This window comes from Aquarana catesbeiana, linkage group LG10 (assembly GCF_042186555.1).
Source record: "Aquarana catesbeiana isolate 2022-GZ linkage group LG10, ASM4218655v1, whole genome shotgun sequence".
NCBI classification, from domain to species: domain Eukaryota; kingdom Metazoa; phylum Chordata; class Amphibia; order Anura; family Ranidae; genus Aquarana; species Aquarana catesbeiana.
In genome coordinates this window covers 42,772,446-42,785,115 of record NC_133333.1, presented here as the reverse complement: position 1 = coordinate 42,785,115, position 12,670 = coordinate 42,772,446, and the positions used below count along the sequence as shown (strand labels likewise).

The 12,670-nt window shown below is 39.9% G+C and overlaps 2 protein-coding genes across 6 annotated transcripts in view; both read left to right on the top strand.

Annotated features, from left to right (window-relative positions):
- LOC141110638 (cell adhesion molecule CEACAM6-like) overlaps nt 1-11,685 on the top strand; it is a 455,239-nt gene extending 443,554 nt beyond the window's left edge. For 3 of the 5 annotated variants that reach the window (XM_073602105.1, XM_073602106.1, XM_073602103.1), the window contains exons 9-10: nt 2,122-2,186; nt 3,371-6,759. In XM_073602105.1, coding sequence (XP_073458206.1) covers nt 2,122-2,184 — 63 coding nt within the window. In that variant the 3' untranslated portion in view covers nt 2,185-2,186; nt 3,371-6,759. Of the gene's footprint in view, nt 1-2,121; nt 2,187-3,370; nt 6,760-7,260 lie in introns of those variants that run through there. The other 2 variants (XR_012236311.1, XM_073602104.1) reach the window with 2 other exon arrangements.
- The window catches only part of LOC141110637 (pregnancy-specific beta-1-glycoprotein 5-like), a 270,576-nt gene that overhangs the window by 75,160 nt on the left and 182,746 nt on the right, over nt 1-12,670 (top strand). The window lies entirely within an intron of this gene.

Below are 12,670 nucleotides of genomic sequence, written 5' to 3'. Positions count from 1 at the left end.
ATTATCATTGAAAGTGAACGTAAAAGAAAATCTCACATTTTTGGTTGAGACCTGAACAGTATTAGAGGGAAAATCATCCACAGGGGACACTAGTTTTGGTGACACCCTGGGGTTCCCTCACTTTGGAAGGCTTTCCTCTCACTTCCTGTTTTGGCTATGTACTGTACTCCCCTTCACATTTTTTCCTAATTACTATGTGCTGTGCTTTCAACGCAATTTTAGGCAATGCCTGTGTAAACTTGAGGTCTATGGACCTCAACTCGCATCAAAGTCAGAACAAAGTAGTACAAGGACTACTTTGAAGTCGGTGCAACTTGAAGTCACACAGATATGAATGGTTATCATTGGGAATCCTGGGGTACAACTTGTCATGTGACTCTGAGGTCCAAAGCCACAGGAAAAGTTGCACAAGTGTGAAAGGGGCCTACGAGTAAAATATACATGCTAGCAGTACGCTGGAGAGTCAGACTGTCACTCTCACACAGTGAGGAGTGGGCCGGGTCTCCAGAGGTCTGACACACCCTCTGCACACCAATCAACAGCAGTCATGCTCCTTGAGGAGCACTGTTGACCTGAACATTATGCAGGAGGCATATTTGACTGCTGGAGAGCCAGGTTTCTGTGCTGTGTATGAGAGCAGTGGCTCAACTCTTCAGAATGCTGTTGGCACAAGGTTGGTAAAGGATAAGTTCACCTTTAAAAAAAAATAGTAAATGCACATTTTTTTGCAGGTATAAAAATGTGCATTTTTTTTTTTTTTTTAGGAGCCTGTAAAGCATTGCTCCTGCAGATTCCAGGTGTAATGCCAGACTCCTCTAGACTGTGTAGCTCTCTGCCTGTACTTGATATGGGCAGGCAGTTACTGAGTGAACGGAAGATCAATTAACTATCTATAGCACTCATCAGCACCCTAGTAGTTCATCCAGGACTACAAGCCGCCAAAGCTATTGGTACTTAGTTACATAGTAGGTGAGGTTGAAAAAAGACACAAGTCCATTAAGTCCAAACTATGTGTGTGATTATAGGTCAGTATTACATTGTATATCCCTGTATGTTGCGGTCGTTCAGGTGCTTATCTAATAGTTTTTTAAACTATCTATTCCCCCCGCTGAGACCACCTCCTGTGGAAGGGAATTCCACATCCTTGACGATCTTGCAGTAAAGAATCCTCTACGTAATTTAAGGTTAAACCTCTTTTCTTCTAATTTTAATGAGTGGCCACGTGTCTTATTAAACTCCATTCCGCGGAAAAGTTTTATCCCTATTGTGGGGTCACCAGTACGGTATTTGTAAATTGAAATCATATCCCCTCTCAAGCGTCTCTTCTCCAGAGAGATCAATTTCAGTTCTCGCAACCTATCCTCATAACTAATATCCTCCAGACCCTTTATTAGCTTTGTTGTCCTTCTTTGTACTCGCTCCATTTCCAGTACATCCTTCCTGAAGACTGGTGCCCAGAACTGGACAGCATAATAGTATATTATTGACGGTATATGCAGCCTGACTGTACTAGAGTAATAAATAATGATACTTCTGTTTGAGTTTTAACCACTTGCTGACCAGCGCACAACGATGTATGTCGGCACAATGGTACGGCTGTGCAAATGGGTGTACCTGTACGTCCCCTTTAAATCGCGGGCTATAAAAATGCCATAAATCTATCACCTATTTTGTGGACGCTATTGCCAATTTTTTTTTTTCTTTACCAAAAATATGTAGAAGCATACATATCGGCCTAAAATAAGGAAGAAATTTGTTTTTTTTTAATATTTTTTTGGGATATTTATTATAGCAAAAAGTAAAAAATATTGCTTTTTTTTTCAAAATTGTCACTCTTTTTTTGTTTATAGTGCAAAAAATAAAAACCGCAGAGGTGACCAAATACCCCTAAAAAGAAAGCTCTACTTGTGGGGAAAAAAGTATGCCAATTTTGTTTGGGTGTAACATCGCACGACCACGCAATTGTCAGTTAAAATGACGCAGTGCCGTATTGCAAAAAATGCTCTGGTCAGGAAGGGGGTAATTCCTTTTGGGGCTAAAGTGGTTAATAGCCATTGTCAAAAGAAAGACTACAATAATGTGCAGTCCAACTAAACTTATCAGTTTTCTTTCTTTAAATAGCAATTAACTCATAAGGACAGAGCCATATACAGCACTCTTTCATCTAAGGCTGGGAAGCACTAATGGTAAGAACATGTTTACTGAATATCCATTAAAGTCTATCTCCAGGCATTTTTTTTTCAGTTCAGTCCCTGTGAAGTCCATATAAGAAATGAAGTCACAAACGGTAATAAATACCTGTTGGGCCACTAAACCCACTCTACCAAAAAGAAAATTAGAGTTTTGTCTGGTTTTGGGCTTTTCTCGTGTGTCTAATGGTTGCATGACAATACTGATTGGTTCTTTTTCTCTATAAGAATAAATTATTATTGTAGCGTGTCCTAATTTTAAACAGCTGCACAATGACCTCACAGATCAGGAGAAAGGGTTTGAGCTGCCATTCCTACATTTAGAAAAAAACAATTGTTTATACCTGGCCACCGCCCATGATCAGCCCCCTCTTTGCCCACTCCGTCTTCCCCCTCTGGTCTATGATCGGTTCTTTTCTGCATCCTCTACTAGTGGACCATGATACTTTGTCAGTTTTCTCTCCCCCCAACCCCTCAGAAACAATTATTATTACTATTATTTCAGGTACTTGTATAGCGCCGTCAATTTACGAAGCGCTTTACATATATATTGGCTCTACTACCACTGTTCTATAATTAAGTGTTGTCACCCTGTCCTCTATACTCCCTTCCATTAACAGCTCACAATCTGCCTCATTTATATCCCCCTGGTCCACAACCAGTTGCTGGTTTGCCTTCTTTACTCTTCTTTTTACGTCCATGTTCAGCCTCCATTCTGTCTTTTGTTTTATCCCTCATGGTCCACACTCTGCTTCTGCTCTATCTATCTATATTGATTCACTCTGATCCATGGCCAGCTAACATTCTGTCTCCCCCTGATAAATATAGTGCTTGAAGTGGAACTTCACACTCCCAGATGGATTCCAGGGAGTAAATGCTAAATGAATCGTCTGCCCTTACTCAAGATGGCCACAACCAGAAATGCTAGGGGGGTATTTTTTCAAAGTGATTTCTCAGAAAAATAAAGCATGGAGACATGAAGGAATTTGGAGGGGGGTTGCTTTGAACAATAAAAATGAATCAAGTAACAAATTAATGTATACAAGTGTGTTGAATTACCACACTCATTTTAAACAAACGATTTCACAAGTAGGCACATTCTTGCTAATGTACAGTATATACTATATATAATGTGTGTGTTTTATATATTTAACTGTTTGTATTTTGCTATTTGTCTATAGGTTTTCCTTTGGGATTTTTCTAAATTAAACAACTTGAAGATAAGATTTCTCATATGTCACAGGATATATAAAACAGAATGCATTCACCCAGATCAATGTACCCCTTTTCAACTAGCAATACTTACCAGCTTTGAAAACCCGGAATTAGGATATAATAAATCAACTGAAACATAACAACCAAAGTGCACTCGATCATAATAACAATTATAGTGGTAATGCACCAACAAGTGGGACACTTGCATCAAGTCCATCATGTATCCATATGGCTGTAATCAGATCACCGGTTTTTAATTCATCCCAAATTCAGTTCTCTGGCCAAGGGAAGTAGGAGAAGTGGAAATGTGGAACTGTACAAAAGGGATATCGAAGAAAGGCAAAATCCAGGTGGAGTGACTTAAGTTTTATGTATTCCAGCTCATGGAGCCATATAATGGAAAATCCAGGTTCATTTCCCTGCCCAAAGCCACAGGTGTTGTGTAGAGCCACCCACAGAAAGCAATGGCTGTACATTGCTATAACGGCTGTACTTCATAAGCATCTTCATGCATACGGATGTACACCAAGAGATGCAAAAGTCAAACAAAACTATGCTTCCAGTTTCATGGCGAGTGTATATATATATATATATATATATATATATATATATTGTGTGAAATCATTATCTATACAATTGCTGCCAGTGCTGATCACTAGGGATAGGCGAATGGTTCGGCCCAAGCATAAGTTCAACCATTTGTTCAGCCCCCTGAACTGACCACAGTGCATTGCAAGCCCTGATGGGCTGAAGCAGTGAAAGCTTCAGCCAATCAGGGCACAGAGCACTGTCAGAGTCATGATTGGACACTGTCATCATGACTTTATCCAATCATGGCTCATTCCCACCACACAGTATAAAAGTATTCTTTTACTGGCAGCCATTTTCAGTGTGATTTTGGTGTGGAGAGAGATAGAACAGGACTCTGTTCAGTGCTATTAGTTGGTTAGTGTGCTATACTGTGCTATTTTGCTTCAATTGTCAGTGTAGAATATTAGTTTAATGTCAGTCTAGGGATAGTGTAAGTGTAGTGAGGAGGACCATCATTCAGCTTTGCATAGTGTGCAGCTAGAATAGGGACAGCTCAGGTAGTTTCACTGTAGTGTAGTGATATTACTCTTTTTCCTGTGGACACTGTTCACATTGTTATCCTATTAGGAAAGAGAAATCCTTCCTACTTCCCAACGGTGAGATGTTTAATCCTAAACACTTCGCCAATTTCCAAACATATGGAGTTGTCTATAGGATGTCCTATGAATGTGGGGCTTACGATATAGGCAAGACTAAAGAACAATCCTGGCGTCAAATTTCCCAACATGTATACAGCATGGAAATTGGAAATAGATATCTACCAGTGGGCAGACATGCAGCTCTACACCATCATTACCAGATGCCAAAAGTTATTTTTGTTGCCCTCGACAGGATACATATTCCTGATCGAGGAGGAGACTGGAATAAAGTATTGCTCCAATTCGAGCAGCGCTGGATTTTAAAATTACAGGCCACCACTTTCCCAGGCCTCAATGAATCTATTTCGTTTGCTCCTTTTTTAAAAGGGTTTGCATCCGGCAAAACGAATTAAAGGGTATACTATTTTCTCTTTTAGATAGAATCATTCTAATGCCCTGTACACACGGTCGGACATTAATCAGACATTCCGACAGCAAAATCCATGGATTTTTTCCGCCGGATGTTGGCTCAAACTTGTCTTACATACACACGGTCGCACAAAGTTGTCGGAAAATCCGATCATTCTGAACGCGGTGACGTAAAACACATATGTCGGGACTATAAATGGGGCAGTAGCCAATAGCTTTCGTCTCTTAATTTATTCTGAGCATGCGTGGCACTTTGTGCGTCGGATTTGTTTACACACGATCGGAATTTCCGACAACATATTTTGTTGTCAGGAAATTTTATAGCAAGCTCTTAAACTTTGTGTGTCGGAAATTCCGATGGAAAATGTGTGATGGAGCCTACACACAGTCGGAATTTCCGACAACAAGGTCCTATCACACATTTTCCATCTGATAATTCCGACCATGTGTGCAGGGCATAATTCATTTGACGAAACCAACTCAATCGTTCTTAGAAATATGAACAATAATTGCAAGCTTAGCTAGACCTTTAGCACACTTTATATCTTAAGATAAATAAAAAATGTATTATAAAAGATATGTTAAAACTATAGAGAATTAGCGATAATTAATTCCTGTATGTACTTTATGATTATGACTCTCTTATTGTATGTATTGTAATTTTTTGTTTTCGATGTTGTCCTGATCCAGTGCCCTCTCCGCATCCAGGGGTAAGTATATCGCCTCCTCTTCAACTTCCCGGCACGTAAGGGAGAAGCAGTACATGTTTTCTCCTACTCTTTGCTCCCGGTTGGTGCAATTTCCATCAGCACCACAAGAGGGAGCTCTATTGTGCCAACAGCATTCCGTGATCATCGCTGGACGCTTTGTGATGTCTCACGCATGCGCAATACGGTGACCTGTGTGTGTGACGTCATGGCGTTGTATGGTTATCACAGAGATGATGGCAATGGCCGGGATAAGCCTTCCGGAATGCTGAGGAGACCGCCATACAGGGGGAGGGAGGTTTCTGGGGGAGCAAGCACCTGTACTTAATTAAAAGCAAGTATAAAATGATACAAGCTCCTGTGGATCCTGGAGTGATCCCAGGAGAGCTGCTGACACACAGACATATTGGACAAACCTCATTATTAAGTAAGTGTCTGGGATGGGATGTGCCAAACCATTTCAAGATCTTAAAACTTTTTGAATGATTAACACGGAAATTATTTTCCGACTTATCCCAATATAGATACGGATGTTTGGAAGTTACCTAAGTCCTGTCATCCGCATCATAGATTTGTTTTACAACTTTTACTGCATGTCACGATTAACTCTCACATAACTTAAGGTAATTATTGGGGAACTTCCACTGTAAAAAATAATTAGTGGTCTTTAGCACTGATTTATCACCGTTTATTTATGCACTTTATCACAATAGTATTTTTCATATTTAACTTTTCACATTTCAATGATTATATCATAATGGTTTATTATCACTATCAATTTTATTTCATTTTAATATTTATTTTATAATACAGTACATCACTTTGTACTCATCATTTTGTTCAATTTTTTATACATTAATGTTATTATTTAATTTCAATTAATTCACACTATTCACATTTTTTTCACTCTCTCACTATTCAATCAAACTTACTTATATTTATTTTTATTATTTTACAACATTCATATTAATATTTGAATTGATTCATATATATATATATATATATATATATATATATATATATATATATATATATATATATATATATATATATATATATATATATAATGTATTTATGTATTTTTATATATATATATATATATATATGTGTATGTGTGTATATATATATATATATATATATATATATATATATATATATATATATATATATATATATGTATATAGTGGTTGTCCATTATGGCAACCTTCTAACAGCTAAAATAAATTTTCTTTGAATTTTTATTTAACTAAGGCTGTCATAATATACTACAGGTGCTTGCTTGCTCCTCTTCTCGTCCCCTTGGAGGTCATTAAAAGTGGTCTCCTGAAAGTTTTTTGAAGGTGGGGGTCAGCCCCAGGGAGAGCGGAGACGACACATGAATGGTCCTAGGATCACTGAAACTAGATTTTAAAGAAATTTCTGGCTACAGGACATGTCTTTTCTTTTCCATCATCATGATTGGTAAATATACACTACTGTGGTTAGATGTAATGTTAAAATATAAAATGATGATTAAAACTATGAAAAAATATTTCTTTTTTCCCTGCATAGAATAATAAATCCCACTTGATGAAGACCACAATTCGAAACACGTAGGGATATCATGTGGAAGACCACGTTGCAGTAAAATGCTAACAACGGGTTTCATACAATGTGTAGTTTTCATTATGATTGATGTATATACTATTTTCATGTAAATGCCAGAGCTCATTTTTACAACTTCCATGAAATTGTCAATTGCTTTTTGATAAAATAAAAGAGTTTTAATCAATCAATTTGAATATATTTTGGCTGCTAAAAAACCCTATGAGGGAATTCTTCCATTTTGTATGTCAGTGTAGAATATTAGTTTAGTGTCAGTTTAGGGATAGTGTGAGTGTATTGAGGAGGACTATCATTCAGCTTTGCATAGTGTGCAGCTAGAGTAGGGACAGCTCAGATAGTTTCACTGTAGTATAGTGAGACCGTGTCACTCATGCATACATTCATGTAGAGTAGAGACAGCTCATATAGTTTCAGTGTAGTGTAGTAGGACTGTGTCAGTAACCTTGACATTAGTGTATAGCTAGAGTAGGGACAGTTCAGATAGCGTCAGTGTAGTGATGGTTGAACACCGTCTATTTGATTGCATTACTGCCAGTTTAACGCCATTTACTTCTGTGTGCGTTACTGCCAGTTTAATACCATATACTTTTGTGTGCGTTACTGACAGATTAACGCCATATAGTTCTGTGATCATTACTGCCAGTATAACGCCATATCATTTTGTGTGCGTCACTGCCAGTTTAACGCCATATCGTTTCATGTGTGTTACTGCCAGTTTAACTCCATATAGTTCTGTGTGCGTTACTGCCAGTTTAACGCCATATAGTTCTGTGCGTCACTATAAGTTTGGCGCAATATATTGCAGTATTTTATAGTGTATCCGTGGAGTGTGTCTGTGTAGTGTGAGTACTCAAATTAAATTGCACCAAACACCTCTTTACATTGATTAAAATGCATCTAGTACAGATTTAAATTTCTTTACATTTGCTTATAAGCACCGCCCTCTCCCTCCCAATAATGTCTGGGAGGACAACAAGAAGAGGGAGATGTTCCCTTCGCACTGTAAGGGGGCCAGCAACAAATGTGTCCACAGGCAAAGGTGGACGTGGTGGTCAGTCCTCAGGCAGGGCATCATTTTCTCTGTTTAGTGAGTTTGCCCGTGCTATCCAGCCACAGCATGCAGAGGAGTGGTGGACTGGCTTACTAAACCTTCCTCATCCTCCTCATCTTCTGTCAGGCAAGCAGAGACAAGTGTGCAGTCCCCTGCAGTTGCCAGAGTGGATAAACCTGCCTCCTTGTCCACATTTATTCCTGCCATAGCCCCAACATCAGCCATTGAGGAGTCAGCTGAGTTATTTGACTACAGTGTCAGCAGCTTGCTCCTTGATGATGTCCAGCCATTACTGGGTTCAGATGTTGGTTTCTGAGGTTGAGGATGACGGGAACATGAGCCTAGAGAGAGGGAGGAACACTGGTAGACAAATTGGCATTCATGTTTCCCAAGCTGTAGCGTATTGCCAAGTTGTCTCCAGTGGTAATGATGAAGATGGAGGAGATGGCGATGATGATGATGAGGTCACTGATGCGACTTGGGTGCCAGATAGAGCAGAGGAGGAAACTGAAGGTGAGGCGGCACAACCCCAAGTAGGCCGACATGAGAGCAGCCACCCTATTCCATCACATTCTGCAGCTGTTATCTCCCGGCCCACTCCCCAAAGCTCAGCTGTCTGGACCTTTTTCATCTGCAGCAGATCACACTGTTGCTATCTGAAAACTGTGTCTCAAGCACATCAAACGTGGCAAAAACACCAACCATTTGGGTACCACATTCCTAACAAGGCATTTAACGTCTAACCACTCAGCTCGTTGGCAGCTTGTTGTGCCCCCACGTCTCCATACAGCTGGTGGCGATGATGCCCGACCTGTGAGCGCTACCCCCTCCTCCTCCTCTTCCGCCACCTCCATGCCCTCCTCTGCAGAATTGTCCTATGAACATCAGGTACCCCCTAAGCATTCAAAGGGCTATTCCCAGATTCAGGCTAAAAGGTGCCATGCAGTGCTTTAGCTGGTGTGTTTAGGGGACAGGAACCACACCAGAGCAGAGATTCTTGCAGCTCTGCAAGGACAGGCCCAGAGGTGGGTTCACACCATGCCAGCTGGAGTCAGTAATGGTGGTGTCCAATAATGGTTCAAGGTCTCAGAACTCATCCCATTCCCACAGAGAGTGCAGAAGATAAAATCTCTTGAGGACAAGTTAAAGAGGATTTTATTGAACATTTTCCTAGGTTACAGTGTGGTGGAAAAGATCTTTTGAGTCTTCTTTTGGTCAAGAGAGGAGCGTTGGAGAAGGCATCTGCCTAAGTGAGGCATTTCGGAATTTTTTTAGTTCTCGCCGCCCAGGGATGTCAGCTTTCACATCTTATCGACAGCGTCTGCATCACATGGTGGATGATTACCTTCGGGGCCAAAACAGAGATGGAGAGCCTTCCAACTGACGATCCACTGACTTACTGGGTCACAAGAATAGACCACTGGCCAGAACATGCCCAGTATGCTATTGAGTTGTTGGGCTGCCCTGCATCCAGCATGCTTTCAGAACGGGCATTCAATGCTGCAGGAGGTTTCGTTACTGATCATAGAACGTGTCTGTCCACAGACTACGTGGTCCGTTTGACTTTTATAAAAATTAATCAGTCCTGGATTACCAGCTATGAAGCCCCTGATACCGATGTCACTGATTAAGTCTATTTGGGATGTGGAATCTCTGCAAGACTTCGAGGCTGCCTAGCTTTGAGGGTGTTCAATCATTTCATTTGGAAGAATGTTTTTGGTATAGGTTTCCTGGGCACAATTAACACCCAAAGAGTAATTTTCCAGCACCCGTTTGACAGGTGCATATCATTGCAATTTTTTACAGCAAGACCAATTCTTGTTTTCATCAAGAGTACCTCTATAGGGTTACGGTGGGAAGGTGCCCCCTACATCCAAAGAGTAATTTTCCAGCACCGGTTTTACAGGTGCATATTATTGCAATTTTTTACAGCAAGACCAATTCTTGTTTTCATCAAGAGTACCTCTATAGCAGGGATCTCAAACTGGTGGCCCTCCAGCTGTTACGAAACTACAAGTCCCTTGAGGCATTGCAAGGCTGACAGTTGCAAGCATGACTCCCACAGACAGAGGCACGATGGGACTTGTAGTTTCGCAACAGATGGAGGGCCGCCAGTTTGAGACCCCTGCTCTATAGGGTTACGGTGGGAAGATGCTCCCGACACCCAAAGACCAATTTTTCTGCACCTGTTTGACAGGTGCATGTCATTGCAATTTTTCTAATTACCCTTCCTAATCCTTTTTTTTTTCTTTTGTTCCTTTCTTTTTTCTTTTATCCCTTCCAGTCTTTTTCCCATTTTTTCTTTTTCCTTATTTTCCCTCCTTATTCTTCTTTCTGAGATCTCATTTACCAAAACAGTTTATATAGATAGGCATATTATGTTTTTAATACCTAGATTTGCGGCGCTGTCTTCCTTTGGATGTGGGAAGGTCTTTTTGAGGGTTTGGAGACATTCCCCATTGGCCAACCAGGCTATCTATCACCAACTACCATACAGTAAAATACAGGTGATTTTGCGTAGATATCTATATGTACACATACCCTATGCTATGTTTCATATAGAATAATAAAAAAACCTTCTCCAGAGTGCTCAGGACCTCAGACTGGGCCGAAGGTTTACCTTCCAACAAGACAATGACCCAAGCACACAGCTAAAATAACAAAGTAGTGGCTTCACAACAAATCCGTGACTGTTCTTGAATGGCACAGCCAGAGCCCTGACTTAAACCCAATTGAGCATCTCTGGAGAGACCTAAAAATGGCTGTCCACCAACGTTTACCATCCAACCTGACAGAACTGGAGAGGATCTGCAAGGAGGAATGGCAGAGGATCTCCAAATCCAGGTGTGAAAAACTTGTTGCATCTTTCCCAAAAAGACTCATGGCTGTATTAGATCAAAAGGGTGCTTCTACTAAATACTGAGAAAAGGGTCTGAATACTTAGGACCGTGTGATATTTCGTTAAGGTCTTTTATAGACAGGTGTGTGGCTTTCCTAATCAAGTTCAATCAGTATAATCAAACACAGCTGGACTCAAATGAAGGTGTAGAACCATCTCAAGGATAATCAGAAGAAATGGACAGCACCTGAGTTAACTATATGAGTGTCACAGCAAAGGGTCTGAATACTTAGGACCATGTGGTATTTCAGTTTTTCTTTTTTAATAAAGCTGCAAAAATGTCAACAATTCTGTGTTTTTCTGTCAATATGGGGTGCTGTGTGTACATTAATGAGGAAAAAAATTAATTTAAATGATTTTAGCAAATGGCTGCAATATAAAAAAGAGTGAAACATTTAAGGAGGTCTGAATACTTTCTGTCCCCACTGTGTGTATATATATATATATATATATATATATATATATATATATATATATATATATATATATATATATATATATATATATATATATATATATATATATATATATATATATATATAGTGGGGCAAAAAAGCATTTAGTCAACCACCAATAGCCTTTGTTACGTTGGTCCCAGCTCTCTGCAGGTCATTCACTAGGTACCCCCGTGTGGTTCTGGGATTTTTGCCCACCGTTCTTGTGATCATTTTGACCCCACGGGGTGAGATCTTGCGTGGAGCCCCAGATCGAGGGAGATTATTAGTGGTCTTGTATGTCTTCCATTTTCTAATTATTTCTCCCACAGTTGATTTCTTCACACCAAGCTGCTTGCCTATTGCAGATTCAGTCTTCCCAGCCTGGTGCAGGTCTACAATTTTGTTTCTGGTGTCCTTCGACAGCTCTTTGGTCTTCACCATAGTGGAGTTTGGAGTGTGACTGTTTGAGGTTGTGGACAGGTGTTTTTTTTACTGATAACAAGTTCAAACAGGTGCCATTAATACAGGTAATGAGTGGAGGACAGAGGAGCCTCTTAAAGAAGAAGATACAGGTCTGTGAGAGCACGAAAACCTTGCTTGTTTGTAGTTGTAATGGAAATTTGTAAGTTCTGTATGTAATTGTATTCTATTTTGTATGTATTGCACACTGCCCTCACTGTGCATACGGCACTAATGTTTTCAGTACATGTTTACATTCTTTCAAGTCCTGATTAGAAGTAGCCTGCCTATGTAACCCCCCTTGTTACCATAAACGTACAATTGTAATATCAATGTGATACCTACGTAATCATGTGTATAAAAACCTTCAATTGCATCATAATAAAGCAGAACAGTTATTTGGAAAGATACTGAGCGTATCTTTTGTGTCTGTTCCCTACTGCAGTAGTTATTATTAATTTGGAACCACTGATCAATATGAGGATAGGAGTTGCCTATCATCAAAATGTC